The sequence below is a fragment of the Saccopteryx bilineata genome, chromosome X (genome assembly GCF_036850765.1).
Source record: "Saccopteryx bilineata isolate mSacBil1 chromosome X, mSacBil1_pri_phased_curated, whole genome shotgun sequence".
Taxonomy (NCBI): domain Eukaryota; kingdom Metazoa; phylum Chordata; class Mammalia; order Chiroptera; family Emballonuridae; genus Saccopteryx; species Saccopteryx bilineata.
Genome location: NC_089502.1, coordinates 39357611 through 39383522, shown reverse-complemented (window position 1 = coordinate 39383522; position 25912 = coordinate 39357611). Strand labels below are relative to the sequence as shown.

General features: G+C 36.3%; 1 protein-coding gene across 7 annotated transcripts in view; it reads left to right on the top strand.

Moving 5' to 3' along the window:
* PAK3 (p21 (RAC1) activated kinase 3) overlaps window positions 1–25912 on the top strand; it is a 284659-nt gene that overhangs the window by 199200 nt on the left and 59547 nt on the right. For 6 of the 7 annotated variants that reach the window (XM_066249391.1, XM_066249395.1, XM_066249392.1 and 3 more), the window contains 6 exons: window positions 6748–6848; window positions 11446–11490; window positions 12644–12797; window positions 15719–15756; window positions 19632–19763; window positions 21380–21545. In XM_066249391.1, coding sequence (XP_066105488.1) covers window positions 6748–6848; window positions 11446–11490; window positions 12644–12797; window positions 15719–15756; window positions 19632–19763; window positions 21380–21545 — 636 coding nt within the window. The remainder of the gene's footprint in view (window positions 1–6747; window positions 6849–11445; window positions 11491–12643; window positions 12798–15718; window positions 15757–19631; window positions 19764–21379; window positions 21546–25912) is intronic. The other variant, XM_066249398.1, reaches the window with a different exon arrangement.

Sequence of the window (25912 nt, the reverse complement as noted above, 5' to 3'; positions counted from 1 at the left end):
AGCTTTAAAAATAAAAGGAGTTTGGATCTAGCCCAAATGGAATCTAAATCTCTGGATGTGGGGCTCTGACATCTCTCTCTCTTTTTAAGTTTCCCAGATGAGAGCAATGCACAGTGAAGTTTGAGAACTTAAGGCATTTCAAAACGAGGTTGAAGCCTGATCAGGCAGTGGTGCAGTGTATAGGGCGTCAGACTGGGATGCAGAGGACCCAGGTTCAAAACCCTGAGGTCACCTGCTTGAGTGCAGGCTCCACCAGCTTGAGCGCAGAGTCACTGGCTTGAGCGTTAGATCATAGACATGACCCCACGGTCACTGGCTTGAAGCTCAAGGTCGCTGGCTTCAGTCCAAGGTTGCTGGCTTAAGTCCAAGGTCGCTAGCTTAAGCAAGGGGTCACTCAGTCTGCTTTAGCGCTCCAGTCAAGGCACATATGAGAAAGCGATCAACTGATGAACAACTAAGGTGCCGCAACAAAGAATTGATGCTTCTCATCTCTCTCCCTTCTTGTCTGTCTGTTTCTCTCTCTGTCCCTCTCTCTGTTTCTCTGTCTCCCCCTCTGTTACAAAAAAAGAGGTTGAAGGTGTAGGAGAATTTGTAATGGAAAATGCTGCAGCCACTGGAAGAAGTATGGAACATTGGGGTGGGCTGCATGGGAGATGATAGATGTCTAGAGGGGCTTTTCTTTCTTTCAAAGGTATAGGATAAAGAAGGTTGACCTACCCTAGGCCAAATGCTCTTTATAGTTTTTGGTCTAGTCAGCAATCTGTGGCCTTTGTTTTAGCTTCCAGTAAAATATGTGTGATATGCTTGGAAAGTAGTATTTATTTGGTCTTCTGCTGTCTATAAATATCGATCCTGAACTGATTAGTCTGAGTCTTATCATCCCAAGATTCAGGTTAGACTGCAATGTTTTTCTTTTTCTTTCCCTCTTTCTCTCTCTCTCTCCCCCCTTTCTTTCTTTCTTTCTTTCTTTTTTTCTTTCTTTCTTTTTTTATTTCATTCATTATTTCTTTATTTTTTAAGGTGAGAAGAGGGGAGATAGTGAAGCAGACCCCCATATGCACCCCAACTGGGATTCACCTGGCAACCCCATAGGAGCCAATAATTGAGTGCCAAGCTATTTTTAGTGCCTGAGGCTGATGCTCTCAGACCAAACGAGCTATCCCCAGCACCCAGGGCCATGCTTGAACCCATTGAGCCACTGGCTGTGAAAGGGGAAGAGTAAGAGGGAAGGAGAGAAAAACAGATGGTCACTTCCCCTATGTGCTCTGACTGGGAATTGAACCCAGGACGTCCATACATCAGGCTGATGCTCTATCTACTGAACTACCAGCTGGGGTCTTAGTCTTGATATAAAAAACCAAATGGTTTTTACTTAGGCTCCATTAAATCACTAAACATTTACTGAAGACTAGAGATCAAATATATCAAGATTTTTGTTAATGCTACTGAATAATAAATAGTGTAGCTATTACAAGTGTTGACTCTGTAGCCACAGTTGGGACCTCTTTTCAAATCCTAATTCTGACATCTGCCAGCTATATAAGTTGAGTATGTGGTTTAACTTCACTGTGCCTCATTTCCTCATCTGTACAACAATAATAATGCAATGGTAATAAGTTGTGACTTATAAGATTTTGGTGATTAAATTAGATAATCTTAGAAGCACTTTACACATGGTTAATGTTTCATAAGTGATAGTTATTATGTGTGCAGACATAAAGCAAGAGCTAGGGAATGTGAGACTGCATAAGATAGAGTTGCTGCTGTCAAATACCTCAAATTTTAGCTAGAGAAATAGGTATCTAAGGGAGAATAACAACCCATTGTTGATAAGTATCAAGCTCAGAGTATATGTTGGGTAGCTCCATGGAAGTATGAAAAGGAAGGCATTTAAGTTTGTCTGCAGAGTAAACACAGGAAAAGACCCGCTAAAGAAAGGATGTCCAAGAGTAAGTCTTCAAAAATAAGGACTAATTGATGTTATTCACACAAAGCAGAGGGGAAATGGTAAAAAGTAAGACTTTCCAGGCCTTGGCCTAGCATATGTAAAACCTTGGCTGTAGGAGAAAAGCTAGCAGGGGATGGATGAAAATGGCAAAAGGGATTAAGAAGTATAAATTTTCAGTTATAAAAATAGTCATGAGGGTGTCAAATACAGCATAGGGAATATAGTCAATAATATTGTAATAAGTATACTGCTCACAAAAATTAGAGGATATTTCAATATGAACATGAAGTGATAAAAAGAAGCATTTGATTTATTTGTTAAACAAGAACATCAGAAAGCAAGTCAAAAAAAGTTAGATTATGCAAATGAGATGCAAACTCAATTACTGGTTTGAGTAGCAAGTGACATATTGGTGTAGGTGAACAGAAGCATGTCAAACTGGATGAGAGTGCTACACATTGACTGTTCAGTAGGGTATATGGTTCCAGATGGGTTCTAAACTTATCTCACTTCATAACAAATATAAATGTCTAATCACTAATATTACACACCTGAAACTGATACAATATTGTATGTCAACTGTGATTGAAATATAAATTTTTAAAAAGAGAAAGGCCAGCAATTTAAGGAGCATGAAATGGGTATGGAACACTGTGGGGCATGGCAAGAATGAACAATGCAGAGGATGGGGGCAGATCATGCAAGCCCTTGGATAACATGCTAAGAAGCATGGTGAATGGTGACACACTGAAGGGTCTTAAGCAAAGCCAGAAATGTGGTGAGCCCTATATTTCAAAAGACTATTCTGGCCCAGCAAAATCAATTATGGGGAGCAAAACTGCAGAAAGTGAGACCAGGTGAGAAATACTGGTACTTTGAACTAAGATAATGATTTGTGCAGATGAAAGGAAGAAGATTTTTTAAAACTCATTTTAGAGAATAAAATGAGGGGAGAGAGAGAAAAAGAGAAAAGGGGGAGGAGCAGGAAGTATCAACTCTCATATGTGTTTTGACCAGGGTTTTGAACTGGCGATCTCAGCATTCCAGATCAACACTGTATCCACTGCACCACCACAGGTCAGGCCAAGAAGAAGATGAATTTAAGACAAGTTTGGGATGTGGAATAGAGACAACTTGGTGTCAAACTAAGGTAGAATTAAAGTAGGCATCAAAGAAGTTCCCAAATTTATGGTTTGGGCAGTTGGACCAGTGTTGGATTGCCCAATAACCAGAATAAGCATGTGCTTAAGACACCACAGATCAGGGGTACCCAAAGTATGGAAACATTAATTTTGTATATATTGCTTTTTATAAGACTTAATCATTAAAACATTATATGGAGTGAAATAAGTAAATCAGAAAAAACCAAGAACTACATGATTCCATACATTAGTGGGACATAAAAACGAGACTAAGAGACATGGACAAGAGTGTGATGGTTACGGTGGGCAGAGGGAGGGAAGGAGGGAGAGGGGGAGAGGCACAAAGAAAACTAGATAGAAGGTGACAGAGGACAATCTGACTTTGGGTGATGGGTATGCAACAGAATTGAATGACAAGATAACCTGGACATGTTTTCCTTGAATATATGTACCCTGATTTATTGGTGTCACCCCATTAACATTAATAAAAATTTATTTATAAAAAAAGACTTGCCCTGGCCGGTTGGCTCAGCGGTAGAGCGTCGGCCTAGCGTGCGGAGGACCCGGGTTCGATTCCCGGCCAGGGCACACAGGAGAAGCGCCCATTTGCTTCTCCACCCCTCCGCTGCGCTTTCCTCTCTGTCTCTCTCTTCCCCTCCCGCAGCCAAGGCTCCATTGGAGCAGAGATGGCCCGGGCGCTGGGGATGGCTCTGTGGCCTCTGCCTCAGGCGCTAGAGTGGCTCTGGTCGCAATATGGCGACGCCCAGGATGGGCAGAGCATCGCCCCCTGGTGGGCAGAGCGTCGCCCCTGGTGGGCGTGCCGGGTGGATCCCGGTCGGGCGCATGCGGGAGTCTGTCTGACTGTCTCTCCCCGTTTCCAGCTTCAGAAAAATGAAAAAATGAAAAAAAAAAAAGACTTAATCATTATAAGAATATTAGAACATTTTAGACTTCCTTACATTTGTATGCTTTAGTATTGTTTTTATTTGAATTACATATCAGATATGGGATGGGCATAACATAATCATTACTTAGAGCCTCCCAAAGAAAAAATAGTCTAAGGCCCAAATCCTTTCTCATTCAGGTGGTTAGTGCTATCATTTCACTGATAACATGAACACTGAAGAAGGTGCAAGTTTTGACTTCCCGTGTCTGTTATGTTTAAGCCTGAGTGAAGGGAATGCTACAGTTAGGCTGGTAAAGGATTGACAATCAGTTGGCCTTCTAAGGAGACATCATTAATGCAATTTACGTAGCTCAGATCAAATGGAGTGTTTATGTCTAAATCGATATGCTTCAAATGTGCATCCAATGCTAATGAAGATGTAGGGAGTGCTTATTTGCTGGCAAGAGAGATCATGAACACAAGTTGATATCATAATTGGAGATATAGATTAAGCTACAGGTTCAGAAAAATTTTGAACCTCTAAAATTATATGAAAAACTGTATGTGTATGGATAGTGCATTTTTATAGGCAGAAGTTCTACAACTTCAGATTTTTCAGAGTGGTTTTGACCCCCAAAAGATCACTAATTACCAAGAGTAGATTTCCTATGAAGTATATGAAGCTTCTTCTTCAGAATTTCTTACTTGCCTGGGACTCTTCCAAGGACCTAGGAGGAGCCCTAGCAATTTTGTATTGTTTTTATTTAAAGAGATTATTCTTTTCAAAATATATAAAGTGTCTGGTCCCACAAAAGCTGGATATACCCCGCTACCAACCACAGATTAGGGAATTATGCAACATAGTAGCTGGGAGTGGATGCTATCCAAGATGAATGAATGTAAAGAAAGGATTGTGAAAGGCCAAAGAATGCACTAAGAAACACAGAGGGAGAAGCAAGGCCAATCAAATGAAGAAGAGAAGACTCAGACCTCATTGTCAAGGAGGTAGAAAGAGAGACGGTGAGCCGTGTTCATCATAAATGGGAGATGAGGAAAGAGGAAAAATAAGAAACCGATTACATGAATAGCTAGGACACCTTCAAGGAAGTGGCAAGAAAAGAAAGTTAATTGTTCTGTTTAGCCTTTCTGAACAAGTAAAATGGTAGTTGAACAAGTGCAAATGATAGCTACAGTCCACAAACGTACAGGGAGATAAAAGTAGAAACAGAAAATTCTAAACTTCATTGTTCAGTTAATATTCACCAACTAGGATCACTATAACATTAAGGTCTATACTAAACTTAAGTTAGATGACACATATGTACTTTTCAAAATGAGTCTTAACTGTGTTCCATGGCCAAGAAAAAGCTTTGAGTGACACCTGTCCCCCCACCTCCTAATCCTGTATCCTAATCCTCTCAGTACTTGAATTTCCATATTCCTACCCCATATCTCTGCCCCATGCTGGTGATATGGAACAGTCACAGGGTACAAAGAAAAAAGAAGCCATAAGAATGACATTTGAAAATAAAAGAATTTGAGTTTAAAATTATACTAGGTAACCTACCAAACTAATAATTCATGTATTCTTAATTGAATGTTATCTGAAATTCAGGGGGCAAGGAAACATCTATTTGTACCAGAATTTTCTAAATTGGCCACCCTGGCAATTCTGAAGTTGATTGATTTTAATTGGACATACATGATTCAAACTGACTTCCCCAATATTAGGAGTGTGAGTATTAATTTTTTGACTGTGAAATGCAATATTACCAAAGACACATGCTCAAATCTTCTAATATTTTTATTATGAAAGCTACCAGATACTATTTTTGACAATATTTTTATAGTAACTTCGTCTGGAATGTACTTCAAATTGAACGAATTTCACTACAATTTTCTACTTAATTTCTTCACTGTTTATATTTTAAAGTCTTTTGACTTAACTGTTGATGTGCTTGTTCAAAATTATGTCATTATGAAAAACCTGCTAGTAGAAGACAGTGATTTTGAATGGCTAATATGAGAAAATCTAAAAGGGACATGGAGAATAGCTACAAATTAGAATGACCTGGTTTGAGGTTTCTAAGAACTAAATAAAATTAATTCAGTAAAAGGCAATAATTTATTTTCCTTTTTTTCTAACAAAGTGCTGAGTAAGACATGATTTAAAACATCTTTAATCATAAAGAAAGATTTGTGTCAAAATTGATTTGCAATATTATTTTTGTTGAAAGAAGACTAAGTGTTTATTAAGACATGCTTCAAAATGTAAACATGCAAATGAAAAATATTTCAGCTACTTGATAATTAGCTATGGTTAACATGGATGCAATTCATAACACTTTCATAGATAGCTTAAGCGATTTTTTTCTATTCTTTCTTTTTAATAGTAAGCCTTAGTTTAACTTGTGTGTAATGAATTTCTTCTTTAGTAAGTAGTATTTGATCCAACAAGCCAGTTAAACACAATACCATAGATATCTGGTGGTTACATCATTAGACTGGTAGAGGACATTAATCAGTTTGACTGTGGATTTTGTTTGAACTGGATTTTGAAAATTTATAAATTATTTGGGCATAACATTTTTTGTTTAGTTGTCAGCCACTTCTGCAAATAAAATGATAACTTCTGCAGTTAAGTGTTGTTAAAATTGTGTTGGAATCAACTGTCTTTTAAATTTGTAACTGTTTTTGATTAATCAGATTGTACAACTTTTGGATGCCAAAACCATATACCAAATAAATACATGTTAACATTTTGCCTTTAGCCAATAAGAAGAAAGAGAAAGAACGCCCAGAGATCTCTCTTCCTTCAGACTTTGAACATACCATTCATGTGGGTTTTGATGCAGTCACTGGGGAATTCACTGTAAGTAAGCATATTTTGTTTTGTAAACCGTGGAAATAATCCTGATTACAATTAGCTTCAAGCACAATTTGCCATGTGCCAAAATATCAGACCTAAAGTTTTTGATGGCAAGAATATTGGCAAAATAATTTTTTCCATCTTAACAAAAATGTCTGATGGCTGTATAGTCTTCAACTTGATTGAAAATTCTAATTTACCATTACATACAAGATGTAGTCCTATTACTTAGACCCTGATTGATTGAACCTATTCTTTATCATTTGGTGAATCAGAGAATCATTTACTCAACTTGGACAATGATGACATTTTGTCTTAATAATTCAGGCTTCACATTGGAATCTGGGTTACCCAGATCAGCTAACCACACACACTAACCAAAAAACTAAACTTTATCTATTCTTCCATTTGATTTGAAGAACATAGCTTTTTAAAAAGCTTAACAGGTTATTTTGTAGACATCCAAAAACAAACCCCATATTTCAAGAAGAAATATTGATGAGTGTAATATTATGTACATTTTAGTGGCTAGATAGATAGGTAGGTAGGTAGATAGATAGATAGATAGATAAATTGCAATAAGAATTCTCTAGAAAAGCCCATACTATACTTCCGGCCTTTATTTGGATAGCTGTAGTGCTCAAATTGCACAGGATCTCGGTTCTATGACATTTTATCCTTAAAATCTGACATTATTTCTTTTTACATGGAAGAAGGAAAGGATATGGCTATAAATATGTCCCCAGGAAGATAAACTATCTTTCTCATACTAGTAAGAAACTCAATCACAATGTGTATTCTGAGAGAATGAGTAATTTTGAATGCATTCAATCAAAGAAAAAGAAAAGTTTGATAGGGCAATCACAATCGATTCATAGGTTCTTAAAACAGAGATAAGTTTAGACATTAAATAACTGAACATTCTATTATATTACATGATGATTAGTTACTAGACTATCATATGATTAAGTGAAAGAAAAAAAGAGGTTACATATTAATTTCATTTGGAGAAGAAAACCATGTCTCTGAATTGATAGCGAAATTATATATATAATTTTTTTTAAAATTCCGGAAGTAAGCAATAGAGAATGAAATGAAAACTGAGTAACATCTTGGACTTTTAAAGTGATGTGAGCTAATTTTTTTCTATGTTCTCAGTAGCAAGAAGAGAACATTATGGAGTACTGACATTGATAAATTTGAGATACTAGTAGGATTTAACCAGTTTCATCACTGTAGTCGGAGACATTACTTGAATGGCCTTCAGTTTGAGCTCAGCTTCTGTCTTTACTATGTGTGAGAATATTCTCTTAGCTACGCTTAGGACAGATACCCCTTTGTCACCCTATCACCATCATTATCACCACCAAATAATAATTTTTATAATCTGAGTAAGCCAAGATTTTTTAATACATAGATTAACTCTTTTTTTGACTTTTTTTTTTGTATTTTTCTGAAGCTGGAAATGGGGAGAGACAGTCAGACAGATTCCCACATGCGCCCGACCAGGATCCACCCGGCACGCCCACCAGGGGCGAGGCTCTGCCCCTCCGGGGCATCGCTCTGCCAGAACCAGAGCCACTCTAGCGCCTGGGGCAGAGGCCAAGGAGCCATCCCCAGCGCCCGGGCCATCTTTGCTCCAATGGAGCCTTGGTTGCAGGAGGGGAAGAGAGAGACAGAAAGGAAGGGGGGTGGAGAAGCAAATGGGCGCCTCTCCTTTGTTCCCTGGCCGGGAATCGAACCCGGTTCCCCGCACGCAAGGCCGACGCTCTACCGCTGAGCCAACCGGCCAGGGCCTTTTTTTTTTTTTTTTTTTTGACATTTTTAACAGTAAAAGAACTTAAACTGTATAAGTTTTTATAATATGTCTCCCTTTTTTATTTGATGCACTTTACTTTTCTAGTTTTTTTTACCTTTTTACAATATGTCCGATGTGTTTCCTTCTCTTTAAATTTCTCTTGTGTTTTACTGTTGTCATTTTGTATTTTTATTTTCTTTTTCTTCCTTTTCACTTTCTGATGTAAAAGTTTTCTCCTTCACTATTCTCATATGACATTTTGTTTCCTTTCCAATTTTTAAATTTTTTTCTACTTTTTTCCAACTTGCTTGATTCCTTATGCAACCTATCATTAGCTCTTTCTTGTTTCTTTATGGATTCTGAGTGAAAATGAGAGAAAGTAAATCATCATCATCTTGCTGACTATAGTCAGTCATTTTCACCTCTATCAATTAGAATCGAAATTATCAACCAGAGAGGGATGAGGTGCGATATGTGATGTTCAGTCTTTCCAATTGTAGAAAACAGTTTGATGCAACTAAACCAAACTAAACAAAAATCTGTTGCTCCCCAAAAAACATATTTAAAATAGAGCAGTTGTTTGGATGCAATAATGAGTTATATGTCCATTTGAATATATAGGTAAGATACAGACTAAATTTGAAAATCTGATATACTTTATCATCATCTGGATGATCTTTTACAACTACTTGTCCACACTTTATTTTCAAAGATGCCAAATTTTGCCTTTTCCACTTTTTTAAACTATTATTTACATTGACAAACTTGAAAAATACAATATGATATTAAGTTTTTAAAAATCATTTTATTGGTAGGATTTAAGATCGGGTCTTAATTCCATAGTACCACTAATTCATTGTGTGTATGGCTAATTTGATTATTTCAGTTGTTTAGGTTGAATTTTGAGCATTTTGTTGAATTGTCTAGTCCAGTTGTCTTACAAGGGCTTGTTATTTTGAATATTTGGACACTGATTTGGTGTATTGCTTGGTGATTACCCTTTGACTAATTGGCCCCTATGACATTGTACATCTATTCATACACTTGGAACCTGAGATTAAAATTAATTAGGAGGTAAGATTTGAGGTATTAAAATATAATAAGTCCTTACCCTTTATATTGCCATTTTTGTCCCAATTACTTCAGAACTCCCCCTTCCAGATCTCTAGACCTGTGACAGTCGCTTCTAGTCAATCAGAGGGGAAAATGGTATGAGTGATATAAATTATCATTTCTTATGATAAGATAGATGCTTGGCCTGTTATATCCTGCTGCCATTCTCCTGGGCTACAATAGATAACCCTTAGCTTGATGTATACCTAGTTGTTATTGTACATATGGCCAGGCATTTATATGTGGTCCTGCTTCTGATGCTCTCGTTTCCAGGTCTTCATTAGCTGTCTAACTTTTGGGATTTGTACCTTAATTTGGAGTAATGGTATGGCTTTCTGGTTATGTGCTTTTGTGGCATACATTCAAATTTGAGTGTCAGGTTTCATTGATTAACTAATTTATTAAAACTTAAGAAAAATAGAAGTTATATCAGGAGTGTAGTTATGTGGTAAGTAGGTTGTCTGGAGAATTTTCTGCAATTGACAGCATTTTTTCCTGCTGTATAGTGATCACAAGACTATCACAAAATTTTAGAAGTGCCATGAGAATGTATAATAACTACAAATAGTCTAATGATTATCTTAAGAACCATGGTTGTGATGTCTGTTCTAGTAGTTATGTGCAGTGCATACCTGGTTTTGTAACATTTAATAAATAACTCCTTTGGCCATTACAGTATTAACCAAATGCTATTAATTGCACTTGGAATCAGAACTGGATCATGCATGGGCTCTTGAGTTTAAATTTTTGGCTTAAGGCTTTAGCATTAAATTGTGTGATGAATGCATGTAAAAGGTTTGTTTCACTGTGCTTGGAGTAACCTCAAATGCTAGGAATGAAAGACCTATATCCCAAATTAAACCAGTTGGATCAAAGCATGTTTTTGTAACGTTGGAGATATCTTCCTTTAGATAAAGATGTTACCTTGTATCTGATCATATGTTGTGAGAAGCAGAACTTCAAAACTGTAAAATTTAAATGAAAATTATTCCTATATGGTTTGAAATGAAGTAGTTTCCTTTTCCATGCTCTAAATGTCTAAGAAATTCAAACACACAGAGTCTGGCTTTGTAGGAAATCCTCCATCCAGTTTTCTCTAAGCCAGCCATAACTTTAGATACAAAGTACAGAAGAATCACATCAATGAAAAAAAATGTTAAATTCAACATAAACATTTAGCCATCCTTTGAATTTTAGACACAAAGACACTTCCAATGTGAAACTGAAAATGGTGTACTAGAATTGCAAACTGAAATTTGTAAGTTCATCACATGGCCATTGGCTACCTGTGGTTGGTCAGCAGTTACAAAAACCAACCTACAAATTATTGTTGAAGCTGTTCATAATGCCATCCTTCTTCCCTCCAAATTCATGTTTCTGCTTTTTAGTAATTTTTCCAGTCATTTAATGATAATTCTTATTGCATATTTATGGAGGAAACATCTGGCAAAAAGTGGAATTATGCATCCAAACTTTGCAACATTGGTGTTTTCTCTTTTTCTTAAATCTGTTGTCTTATAGTCTGCCCTGCCCCTGATTTAGTTAATACCTCCCTATTCTCATAACCGCCCCACTTTAGATGGGATTATCCCCCCATTCAGACCCATTGATTTCATCTCCTCCCACCTTCTAAGTTGTCCCACATTCTGTTTTAACTTTCTTTTCTTTCTTTATTTACGTCCATTACAGCCAGATCTCTATGGCTCACAGATGTGCCCAGGGAAGCTCCCAGAGGTGCGTCACAGGCCCAAAAGAAGCTTGCATCAAAGTGCTTCTTTGAGATGTCATAGCACTGCAGCAGCAGGTTCATGTTTGTGCAGTAGAGTTGTTGCTTGGCTTATCTCACTTTTTTGTTGTCATTCCCAAACTCTGGAGGCCCACGTCACACATTGTTTTGCCGAGACTTCATAGGCTAACACCACTAAATTGTGTCTAGATGCACTTCAGAAAGAGTGTGTCTGTTTCTCACTCCAAGTTGCTCTTGGAGGCTGGATGATTATGAAATGGGGACATCTGTAGGTTGAACAAGTAGGAAAGAATACTGAATGCTCAATGCAAAACTAACCTGTGTAATTTTTGCAATTCTCCTTGATTAGATTTCCAAATATTCCTTCCTCTCTTCATTAAATGCTTTAGATTATTGCAAATTCTCACAAGGCTTTGGCATGGTTGTCACAGTCCCCAGGTTGTTCTATGCGGCCAGCAAATGAAGTGGGGAGGACGGGTTGCAGGGAGGAGACAAGAAAGCTGCAGGGGAAATGCCCAAAGCAGCATTGTTATTATTTCATGTCTCAGTGGTTATTGCTCCTTCAAATTCCATCTTTGTCTCCTCTCAATCACCCATTCTATTAAAGCTCTAACCCCCCAAAATTATATTTTATAATCACAAAGTGTGAATTGACCAAGGGTGAGGCTTTTCATTTATTATAAAATATATTCTGATTAGTACAAACCCAGAAACGGCTTATTTTTTTTCAGTCAAATAAAATCTATTGATCTGCACTATACTATGCTGTGCACAAATTTAGAGAAGTCTTGCTATGTCTGCCCTGAGTCACCAGAAAAAAATAAGCTAAGCCGTAAACATCATTTCATGGATGAGCAGAGTTAATATGGAGGTGATTTTCATGCGCTTTTTTATTTCTATCACAGTCATACTCCCACCCACCCTTTTTAAGTTGGATCCTGGTTTTACCTATGTGTTTTATTTAGAGAAGAGAATGATTGCATTATTAAGTTACTAACTTTAAATCTAGAGTATAACTTCAGTTTCCCAAGTGTAATCCTACAGGTAGCATGGGCTTCTTGGTGAAGAACTTTACTGGACCAGAAAAATGTAGCTGCTGAATGTTCTTATCTACCATTCTTTGCCTTTGGTTGTCCACAGGGAATTCCTGAGCAATGGGCACGGTTACTCCAAACTTCCAACATAACAAAACTGGAACAGAAAAAAAATCCACAAGCTGTTCTAGATGTTCTCAAATTCTATGATTCCAAAGAAACAGTCAACAACCAGAAATACATGAGCTTTACATCAGGAGGTAAGAATAAAACTAGATTATCAAAAAAGTGAAAAAAAATCCAATCTTACAGCCTTGGGATTAGAACAGAACACCAATAGGGTATTTGAATTTAGTTCTAGTTCCTTCCCTGAATGATTTCCACAGAAGTAAACCAAAAAATGAGTTGGGAGTCGAAGCTGATGTTAGGATATTTATAATGTCTGGATAATTTTAGAACTGAAATAAGGTAATTGTTCAGTGAAACAGTAATTGTCACTTTGCATCAGTAATCACAATTGTTATTTTGTCTCCTCATTGACATGAAGATACTCAGTTACTTGGGATCAGGCTTTGTGATCTGTTCATGAAGTAAAACTATATGAATCAAACCATGGTCTCTTGAAATATATTTTATTTTTTAAAAACCATTGAATTGAACCATGATAACCCAGTAAAAATTTTGTGGCTTCCAGGTTATTTTTATCAGACCTCAAAATCAGACCTCAAAAAAAAAAAATCATGGCTTGCTATTTCTAAAAGAATAAAAGGCCATATATCTGCCAAATTTTTACTTTATTTGCTAGCTTGTAGACATGGCCTTTGTTTGAAGCTTTGATGTTTAAATTTGTACTATAAGCAACTGAAAATATATATACCAAACAACACTTTTGCTTTTGAAAAGATTATCTAGGTGCCTCTAGAAAAATGTCGTGTCTAATACCTAATGAAAGAAGATAATATTATCATTAGGGTCCCAGCTATAAAGAGCCTATATCTTTTGACATTGGTTTTAGTATAAGACAAGCCTAATCTCTTCAAAAATAGTGCAAGAATACATTTGGAAGGAGAAGTTTCTGATTTGACCATATGAAATATCAAAGCTCAATCTTAATGGCATATGTCAATTTACATGCTAAATAATACTCTTTTTAATGAGATTAACTTCTGTTATCTAATAGTAAATACCTAAAATAATAAAAAAGTAATCAAGGAGAGCTTTTTTTATATTTAGTCTATCACATGGAATAACATTTTTAAGAAAACCTTGTGACACATCAATAACTGTTTAATGTGATGAAATCTAGAGCTATGCTCCAAGTACATGGTAGAACCATAGGCATTGAGAACCAAAAATACATTTAAGAAATAACTTCAGTGTACCCAGATTCTGAGTATTTGTCTTTATTGTCCACTGCCACTGGTTTAACTTGTATTTTTGTGTTGAATTCTCTCGTCTTATAAAGAATAAATCCTAAAAACTATTTTGAAACTCAACAGTATATGAATTATTGCACTATTCTGAGTTGAGTGAAATACCACTATATGTTTTCTAGACACTGTAATGTCACAACTGACTAATAAAATGGGAGTTGAGAGCAGGAGTAGTGGACAGGAAGAGTGGGTAGAAGGGAGGAAGGGAACAGAGACAGAGAGGGCCAAGGGAAGGAAATAGTGGAGGACAAATTCTAGACATAAATATATAGTATCCTCCTTTATCCATAGTTTTGCTTTATGTGATTTTAGTTACTCATGGTCAACCATGGTTCAAAAATACTAAATGGAATACTTCAGAAATAAATATTTTTTTGGTTTTAAATATGTGCCTTTCTGAGTAATGAAATGAAATGTCATGTGGTCCTGTTCTATTCTGCCTGAAATGTGAATCATGCTTCCCACTTGTTAGTCACTTATTAGCCATCTAATTTATCAGATCAACTTTGGGGTATTATAGTACTTATATTCAAATAATCCTTATTTTACTTAATAATGGCCCCAAAGTACAAAATGAGTGATGCTGGCAATTTGGATATTCCAAGGAGAATCCATAAGGTGTTTTACTTAAGTGAAAAGGTGAACGTTTTGACTTTAATAAGAAAAAAAATCACATGCTGAAGTTGTTAAGATTTTCACTAAGACATTATTTATTGCTAATTGTGAAGAAGAAATCCATGTTAGTTTTGCTGTCACAACTCGAACTGAAAAAGTTACAACCATGCTGTGTTTAGTTAAAATGAAAAAGACATTAAATTTGTGAGTGGAAGACATGAAGAAGTTTCTAGATTCTGTAAATCTTCACTTAACATCCTCCATAGGTTCTTGGAACTTTGTGGCCAAACAACAAATAATGAAACCAATTTTATAGGCTAATTCAGTGGTAGTCAACCTGGTCCCTACCGCCAACTCGTGGGCGTTCCAGATTTCATGGTGGGCGGTAGCAGAGCAACCAAAGTATAAATAGAAAGATAGATTTAACTATAGTAAGTTGTTTTATAAAGATTTATTCTGCCAAACTTAGCAAAAATCTGACATAAAGTACTTGGTAAGTAATTATTATTATATGCTTTAACTTGCTGTAACTCTGCTTTATAAATTTTATAAAGTAAAGTTACTTCCCTACTTTATAAATCACTATTACTGTGGAACCGGTGGGCGGTTAGAAAATTTTACTACTAACAGAGATACAAAAGTGGGCGGTAGGTATAAAAAGGTTGACTACCCCTGGGCTAATTGATATAAACAAGAGTTAAGTTTCTACGGCGTCTCATCAATGTAATGGATGCAATGTTGAAGTAAAGAATGTTATTTGAGGACCTGGTGTGTGTGTGTGTGTGTGTGTGTGTGTGTGTGTGTGTGTGTGTGTGTGTTTGTAGGGCTTATTATTATCTTAGGTTCCAATCCAGGAGATTGGAACGTTTCTCCATATATTCAATAGATGAGATTCACTGGACGCCATAATTAAAGGTCTTTAAAATGATGTAGTAATAATATGTTGAGGATCTAAGGGTATGTACTATATGAAGGAAAACTATGTCATTTGTCATAATATCTATTTAATGCTGAATTTGGAGAGTTTCTTTTTGGTCAAACATACGCAGTTTTTTTGTTTGTTTGTTTTAAGTATGGTCTTTAAATGAGGCATCTGTATGAAAGAAAGGTGACAGCTTTATCTCATTTTTCAGATAAAAGTGCACATGGATATATAGCAGCCCATCCTTCGGTAAGTGAAACACTGAAAACAGTTTTGTGTATTCAGTGTTTTTGACAGTGCAACAGAATACAGTTATGCAGACCTAGTTTTTAGACATGGAATCTTTTTTTTTTATGGAGTGGCATTGATAAATCAGGGTACATATGATCAGAGAAAACATTTTCAAGTTATTTTGACATTTGATTATGTTGCATACCCATCACCCAAAGTCAAATTGTCACCTGTTATCTGGTTTTCTTTGTGCCCCTCCCCTGCCCCCTCGGCTCCCCCCCCATAACCACCACCCTCTTGTCCATGTCCCTGAGTCTCATTTTTATGTCCCACCTATGTATGGAATCATATAGTTCTTAGTTTTTTTCTGATTTACTTATTTCACTCAGTATAATGTTACCAAGGTCCATGGACACTATACTGATTGGATGGACCTTGATGACATGGAATCTTCTTTAAATAGTTTTTAAAAGTATAACTTAGATACATACTGTATGATTCAACTTATATCAGTTATCTAGAGTTGTCAACATCATAGTGGCAAAAAGTGGTTACTGAGAGAGTCAGAAAGAGGAGTTATTATTTAATGGGTACAGAGTTTTAGAATTGCATGATAAAAAGCGTTCTGGAGATGTATGGTGGTGTTGGTTGTACAACAATGTGAAAAGCTTAACACTACTGAACTGGGCACTGAAAAATGGTAAGATGCTAATTTTTACATTATGTATGTTTAACCACAATTAAAAATAAAAATTTAAGGACAGAATAAGGTCCTGGATATAAGTATTCAGTCTTATTTCTCCTCTTACAAGCTGAGCAACTTTGGTAAATGGCCTAGCTCCTCTGAGCCACTTTCCTCAGCTTTAACTGAGAATAACAATACCTACCTCCTAAAACTTGTGTGAATATTGAATACAAGCCTGACCAAGTGGTGGCACTGTGCATATGACTGGAATGCGGAGGACCCAAATTTGAAACCCCAACATAACCAACTAGAGCACAGGCTCCCCCCGCTTGACCACAGGTTCACCAGCTTGAGTGTGGGGTCACTGGCTTGAACATGGGATCATAGACATGACCCCATGGTCACTGGCTTAAGCCCAAAGGTCACTGGCTTGAAGCCAAAGGTCGTTGACTTGAGCCCAAAGTTGCTGGCTTGAGTAAGGGGTCACTCGCTCTGCTGTAGCCTCCCAGTCAAGGTACATATGAGAAAGCAATCAATAATAACCACCTAAGGAGCCACAACAAAGAATTGATGCTTCTCATCTCTCTCTCTTCCTGCCTATCTGTCTCTGTCACACACACACACACAAATTATCATGTCAACATATATGCTACAAATAGCATTTAAGAAATACCCAATTTTTTCATATTGCATATTTAATATCTGGTATGTGCTTTACAGTTGCAACTCATCTCATTTTAAACTAGCCAGTTATAAGTGCAGTGGTGGGATTCAGCTGGTTTGCACCAGTTGGCAGAACCAATATTTTTTTTGAGTTTGGTGAACCGGTTGTTAAAATGGCACTTGTAATTAGGGTTCTCTCTAAGGTGGGCACCTGGGGCAGCCACCCAATGTGGAAACCACAAATTTACATTCTTTACTCTTTTTTAATGTTCATCTGCACAACAGTGTATTCTAAGCACCCATAGTAATGTTCATTCCATCTATAGGTGAAAAAAATTGCAAGTGAGGATGGCAATCAAGAAGCAATATGGAAGTATCTTAAATAACAGTTTTATTATTTTTATGTCAGGTATTATTTAATATTTTTTCATTAATATTTTAAAACATAAAATCTAGTTTTGTGTACCTCTTTTATTGTTTTTATTTAAGTATTAAATGCATGAAATAATAAACTGCCTTTTGGTATATTATTTTTTATGCTTAAAACGGTAATTAGTGCAGAAAACCAGTTATGTTCCCCAGACTCTCTGACTCCAGCGTCTCTGAGTATTGTTACATTCCCCTAACTTGTCCACACACTAGGAGGGAGAATTCAATCACACTTAGTTGAGCAGTTTGGGTATAATTCCAATTTTTACATAGATATTTTTCATGCTACAAACTCCAAAATTATTTGGAGGGTATGTTTATCTATAGCTTCTGACCATTCAAATTCAGCTTTGCAAAGATTTAGGCTTTGTATAAATGGTTACAGATGATGAATTTGTTAACAACTGAAAACAAATGCTAACTGTGGTACAATTCATACGAAGGAGTGAGAAAAGTTATGCCATCTGCTCTTACAAGATTTCATTTAATCTATTCATTTATTTAGCGCTAATAAAAGTGAAATAGTCTAATTCTAGTTTTAAAAATGCTACCTAGCCTGACCTGTGGTGGCGCAGTGGATAAAGCGTCAACTGGAAATGCTGAGGTCGCCAGTTCGAAACCCTGAGCTTGCCTGGTCAAGGCACATATGGGAGTTGATACTTCCAGCTCCTCCCCCTTCTCTCTCTCTCTATCTCTCTCCTCTCTCTCTCTCTCTCTGTCTCTCCCTCTCCTCTCTAAAATGAATAAATAAAAAAAATTTAAAAATGCTACCTAGTGGTGAAAAGAACAAAATTAATTATAAGTGTAAATGTCTCATTACTAAACTATTATAAAATTCTAGACTCAACTTGTTAATTCCATTGTTCACTGGTTATTACTGATCATCACTGTCCTTTTACATTACATTTACCTGCTTTAATTTTATTATCATTTTTAGGGAATTCTACTTATGTGTGTGTGTGAAGTTCTACATTAAAGCTATGTCTTCCTTAACACTGTTTGAGTAAAGTCAAAGTCATTGTTTGAATAAAGAATGTAATCAAAGATAAAAAAATAAAATAAAACAGTAATTAGTGCAGAAACCAGTTATAAAATTATTTGAATCCCACCACTGTGTAAGCGTTCAATATCCATGTATGGCTATTGGCTGCCATATTGGACAGCAAATATCTATATCATCGTTTAGTATTTTTTAAACTAGAGTTTGTACCAAGATCAACTGGAAGTCTTATTATAACAAAGACTATAAAGCCTTACTTCTAGAATTTCTGATTCATAGCTCTGGATGGAGCCTAAAATTTTGCATTTCTAACAAGTTTCTTGATAATGTTGATGATGCTGATCTGGGGGCCACAAGTTGTGAACCATGACCGTATTTCTTTCAAAATCCATCTTTGGTATCATTTTACACCTGTATAAACATGAATAATCAAGAACTGACCCTAGATGCTATGGTGGTTGTTGTCATTTTTGGTGCTGGTATTATAACATTTTTTAACATTTAAAATCACCATTTACCTGTTAGTTAAGATTGAATAATTATTTATGTAGATGAGCACTCCTTAGATCTTCATGTCTGTTGCTCTCTGAATGTTTCATTTCATGAGGCTGAATAGCGAAGAAATATTCATGCACTTGCTCATACTTAGTATTTACAGAGCTGTCATGTGTCTTAATACCATATCCAGACACATGCTCTGATATTTAAGCATAAAATATCCCTTTTCTGCTTGATAATGTGTCAGTCAACAAATTGACAATCTGCCTAGTATTAATTCAAAGCTTTAATAGTAATTAATTTAATTTTTAAAATATATTCATTGATTTCAAAAGCATTGAATTTTAAAATAGTAAATGAGTAGGCCATTGTTTTTTAGATCAGTGGAAAATTAAAATATTTTTTAATACTTCATGCTGTTTAAACCTTGACCTAAATTTATCTCTGAATATTTCCAGGTTATGTACACCAAATTTTAGATTATTCTCCTCCTTTTAAAAAAATGTATTTCCCTTCTAACCTTACACAGTTAAATATTTCATGTCCTGTATTTCGTTTCTGAAGGCTTTTCCAATGAGGAGTTAATACTTGGTCTTTTAACTTTGTTTTTGTCATAAGAGTACAAAAACAGCATCAGAGCCTCCTTTGGCTCCGCCTGTGTCTGAAGAAGAAGATGAAGAAGAGGAAGAAGAAGAAGATGACAATGAGCCCCCACCAGTTATTGCACCAAGACCTGAGCATACAAAATCAGTAAGTCGGAAGTGACTATTTCTAAATGATACAAAAGATGTCCTTTAGAAAGGTCATCTAGTCAGAATCTAATTAATCAACTAATACTGATTAAACATCTTACTATGTTCCAAAAGTTGGGGATAGAGATTAGCACATTTCAATTAGGGAATAATACCAAACATTATGCAAATAAGCCCTACGTTATACAACTTCTGCAGAGTTTAAGATAGAGAAGAAAATTCATGTGAATCAGGTAGGAAGACTCACATAAGCAGAGGCATCAATACCAGAAGTAGTACAGCATATAGGGAAGTTGCAAAGCACTAGCTCCTCAGAGCTTTCAAGGGAAGTGTATTTGAAGCAACTTAGTTATTTTTAAAAGAAATCACTTGTCTTTAAAAAACTCAATGATGTTTGGGGCACAAGGTAAGAGGAGGGATAAGTAAGCATAATACAGAGAATTTTTAGGTCAATGAAAATACTGTTTGATATCATAATGATAGAAAAATGTCATTATACATTTGTCCAAACCCATCGAATATACTATACTCAAAGTGAACTACATGTAAATTAAGTACTGGGTGATTACAATGTCAATATAGATTCATCAATTGTGATAAATGAACCAATACGGTAAGGAGATGTTGATAATGGCTGAAGCCATGCATGTGTAGAGGCAGGGCGTATACAGAAAATCTCTGTATCTTCCCCTAGTTGTTTCTTTTTTTAATTAAGTGAGAGATGAGGAGACAGAGACAGACTCCCACATGCGCTCTGACTAGGATCCACCCAGCAAGCCCCTACCAGGTGATGCTCTTCCTGGCTGGGCTGCAGTTCCATTGCTCAGCAACCAAGCTATTTTAGCACCTGATGTGGAGGCCATGGATCCATCCTCAGCACCTGGAACCAACTTTGCTTGAAATATTTCAGTTATGGCTATGGGAGGGGAAGAGAGAGAGATAAGGGTGGGAAGGGTAGAGAAGCAGATGGTTGCTTCTCTTGTGTGCCCTGAGCAAGAATCAAACCCAGGACTTCCACAAGCCAGGCCTACACTCTACCACTGAGCTAACCAGCCAGGGCCCCTTCCCCTAAATTTTGTTGTGAACCTAAAACTCCTTAAAAATTTATATTGATTAAAAAAAATTACTGCCTGACCAGGTGATGGTACTGTAGATAAAATATTGGCCTGGGATGCTGTGAACCCAGATTTAAAACCCCAAGGTCCCTGGCTTGAGTGCAGGTTCAGCAGCTTGAGCATGGGGTTAGCGGCTTGAGCGTGCGATCATAGACATGACCCCAAAGTCGCCGACTTGAGCCCAAAGGTCACTGGCTTGAAGCCTAAGGTCTCTGGCTTAAGTCCAAGGTTGCTGGCTTGAGCAAGGGATCGCTTGCTCTGCTAAGGTGCTGCAATGAAGAAGTGAGGCTTCTCATCTCTCTCCCTTCCTGTCTGTCTATCCCTGTCTGTTCCTCTTGCATGCTCTCTCTCTCTGTCTCTCTCTCTCTCCCTCTCTCTTTCTCTCTCTCTCACTCTCTCAGTAACAAACAAAGAAAAATATATTGATATGACAGTTTCTTGACTTCCTATTGTTTCCTTGGCCGGATGTTTAATTTGTAGAACTTTTTCTGTCTTTAAGATCTACACTCGTTCTGTGGTTGAGTCCATTGCTTCACCAGCAGCACCAAATAAAGAAGTCACACCACCTTCTGCTGAGAATGCGAATTCCAGTACTTTATATAGAAACACAGATCGACAAAGGAAAAAATCCAAGATGACAGATGAGGAGATCCTAGAGAAGCTAAGTAAGTTTTGCCATAATTATTTCCTCACAGAATTGTTTCTCATAAAAAAAAATTATAATTGATCCTTTAGAAGGTTAAACTTCCTTGCGTGAATGCCAGGCAAAGTCATGAGATACAAAGTTTGGAAATCACTGTGTATTCTAGATCACCATACCAGAATGGACCCCATGCCATAGGCATAAGGAAGAGGTAAGGGTGACCTCATTTCTGTCTTGTGAATCTGATTACTATGAGGTGGGCAACCCAGATAAAAACTCCTCCAGGCCATTTATCTCCCATGTAGATACTAATTGTGGGGATCAGACCATGAGATCGTTAATGGCTGAAATGAATAGGCCATCTTTCAATTTTGCATAGACAGATAGCCTGGGTTTGGCTTGTTCACTGTGGCTTGTCTTAATCTCTTGGGAAATGTGAAACACTTTAGTAAAAATTTTCAAAAGGCAACCAAATTGTGTAATGCAGGAAGTTTTTTTCAGCCTCTCTCCTCTGGATCCCACGATCACCTCCTCCTCTTCTCCCTCCTCTCCCCCAGCATTCTTCATTCAAAACTCTCTCCTAATTTGCCCTCAGGTGGAACTCACATTAATGTAAAGAATTATTTTTTTTCTCAGAAATAAAAACCTCCATTATACTAAAGTGATAATGTTTTAATAGAGTTCATCTCAGTTTAATATGTAAGAGAATACATTGATGGGTTTTTCTGCCATTGAAACCACATCATGAACCTTATTTCCAAATAGTAGTATTTAGTGATTTCTTAAAACATTGTCATTTAAAATAAAGTTTATATCTTATTTAGGAAATTTCTCTGATAGGAAATTGTTCTGGTATTGCTATATATATTTCTTTTAATTGTGAGTTGCTAAGTTTTGTCACTTCTTTCCTATTGTGTTGCAATGTCTTTTCCTTTATTAAAATTTAGAGAAGCAACTTAAAGTGGTTCTGATGAAAGAGGTCACTCTCAAAGCTTGTTTCGTAATATAGAATACTAAACAAGACCTCCTGTGTATTTGTCTAACATCAGTAGATGGCAGCAAACACTTTCCTGTGAAGGGTTATGAGAGTGGGGATATCATTTTATTTGAATAGCAGTTAAATTCAGAAGCAGGATATCATCAAAATGGTTGTCTTTTGGAATCCTTATGAAAGGGTTTATTTCCAGTTTATTTTACCATGCATACCATGGAAATAAAAGCTGAATAATTTACTACTATAAAACCTCATGAACTGAATCCTGCCAATTGGAATTGATTATATTATAATTTAAAATGTAGCTTAGACTGAACCTTATTTGCTTTTTTTCCGTATGTGGAAAAGAATTTGTTCAGCAATTTAATAATATAACATTCTTAGAAGACTAGAAATTGCTTAATAGAACTATTGTTTCAAGTGACTTTAAAATTGTTATTCCATTTAAAAAACAAACAAAAACAAAACAAAAGAATAAAAAGAAGAAGATGAAGTCCAGCCCTTACCCATGAACAGATGACTTGGATAAGGATCGTTCTCAGGGACATAGAAATCTGAGATAATTTGAAAAATAAAATAGCAACTCAGAAAATTTTAAATGCTGGCATTCTATAGCTATAACTCTAGTAAAATACATTCTTCAATGCTTGTCTTAATATATGAGGCATTTATATATAAAAGGTACATATACACAATGTAATACAAAAGGAAATGCATACTTTTATTTGAGTTTAATTCAATAGATATTTATTAAATACTCAATATGTTTCATACACAGCACTGTATAAGGAGGCACTAAAGATACAGAGATGAATAAGACATGGCTTGTTTCCTTAAGACACAATCTATAATGGGATGTCAAATAACTAGCTATAGATATATGATGTATTAAATACAGAGAAAGAGAGCAAGAGCAAAAGCAAGAGGGGGGGGAGAGAGAGAGAGAGAGAGAGAGAGAGAGAGAGAGAGAGAGAGAGATATGGAATAGTAGTCCAGATAAGGGAAATTATTAACTTTATTCAAAAGAATCGAGAAGGCTTCCTAGAACTGGCAACATCGTAGCTAAGTTGAAGTGTGAATACAAACTTGCCAGAAAGAAAATTTAAGAATGTTACAGACAGAGAATGCCATATAAAGAAGGTGAGAAGGCATATACCTGAGAGCTCTAAATTATTCAATGTCACTTGAACATGGAATTGGTGGTGGATGGTGAGACTGAAGTTTTAAGAGAGGAGCCTAAACTATTAAGCAGGAGCTGATCATAAGCTACCATTAATTTGTTATGGTCAAAGCCTAAGGTTCTAGTGGGGAAGTAGTGAGATGGGATGGATAATGAAGAAAGAACCAGATCATGCAGAACCTTAAATTCCATGCCAAAAAGTTTGAGCTTTACCCAGTAGGTGTTGAGGATACATCAAAGACTTCTCAACCTGAGAATCATATGATCAGGTCTATACTTAGACCATCTTGATAGAGGTGTGAAGCCTAGACTCAAGTGGGCAGAGGTTGGAAATAATGGGTACAGTTAGGAGGCTTTTGAAATAACCCAGACAAAAATGAGAGTCCAAGTAGAACAGTAGTTGTGAGGAAGGGGCAGATTCAAATAGTATCTAAAAGGTAAACTGATACAAGACCAGGACTGAGTGGACAATGTCATGTGAGAAGTGAAAGTCAGATGAGTCAAAAATGACTCAAAGATTTCTGATTCAGGCTATGGAGTAGACGGATAGTAGACCATTGACTGAGATTGAAAATACAGGGCAAAATGAGATATAATACAACTCAAATATTGTGCAAATATTAATTTAACCTAACTGAAACATGGACTCCTATTACAAAATACGAACAACAATGCCCCCCTCAAAAAGGGATAAAAAGGAACCCAATGAACAATCCATGAATGAAATATTTAATTATTTTTCAAGATATACTGTATAATGGCTCTAAAGTAAGTTGTTCACTAACCCAGAAAATGGATCATGGTCTAAATGATCGTGAGACATTTTCTGTAGCACACAGTTTAGTACTTCAGTACATATTTTCTTGGTCTCATTCATTTAGTCAACAAATATTTGTTCAGTAGCAGCCACTATTCTAAGCACTGTAGTTACAAGGATGAAAAGACAAGGTTCCTGCCCTCAAAAACAAGCCCATGAGTCTCATTAAAAGGATCAGAAAAGACTTAACAAAGGAGAGTGACTTGAGGTTTTATTTGTAAATTGATCATATTTGTAAATTATAAATAGAAATTTACGATTTAAATAGGAAAGGTAAAACGGGATTATCTGCAAAGACCGAAGTCTTGGGTAGTGATAATATCACTAGGATATAAAGTTGGAAGAATTGAGAAGAGAGCAGTATGGGGCTAAATTGGTCAGGTGAGAGATAGATGATGCTTGATAGTAATGAGCTTTTATGCCAGACTAAAAAAATTGGAACTTGATCCCGTAGTGAGGAGAAACTTTTGAGGAATGAAGAGCAATGGATTAAAATCACTCTGACCATACATTTCAGTTAACCCAGGACAGATTATGAATTATATAATTACCCTATTTTGAAGGCATTGTAGAAGAGGAATTAGAGAAAGTATAGTTTAGAGGCAGATAACAACTAACACAATTGCTTGGAAAAGAGATGTTGAAGGCTTGAATAATGACAGCGGCCCTGGGCATAAAGAGTAGAGGATGATTAAGAGTGACAATTACGATGAAGTCTACAGACCTCTTGATTAGTTCATGTGTGTAAATCTTGTTTTACTAGCTGACTCTACTCTTCTTTAGGACAGAGGCTATGTTAGTAAAATATAACTCAAAGGCAATGATACTGATGTGTTTTCTTCCAAAAAATAATGGAGGGCCAGAGCCATTCAAATAAATGACTCCCTTTCGAAGTACTTCCTTTGAGAAGCTACACCTTATTCCCATAATGATATGGCCCAGAATTTTTCTGCACCTGAGCATTGCATTATGAGTCAAATGTCACCTCCAGTGGATTTATTCTGAGTGGTAGCTTTGATATTTTGAAATAATAAAACCAATATTTTTCTAGGTTCAAACATGATAAATTAACCTTATAACCTTACTCTACAAAGTCTAGAGCAATCTATAAAAACAAAAAGTAGATTAGTGGTTGCTAAAGAATCCATTGGAAAACCGAGGGGCGGGAATGAAAAGTGACTGATAACAGGTACAAGGTTTCTTGCTGTATGATGAAAATGTTCTAGTATTAGATTATAATAAAATTTAGTAAATTTTTACAATTATAAAAATCTACTAAAAACCATTGAGCTGTACACTGTATATGAGTAAACTTTTTGCTATGAAAATCATACCTCAGTAAAGCTGTTAAAGATGTTAGGAGTGCTTGAAGGATCTTAGGTTTAAGGATGCATTTTT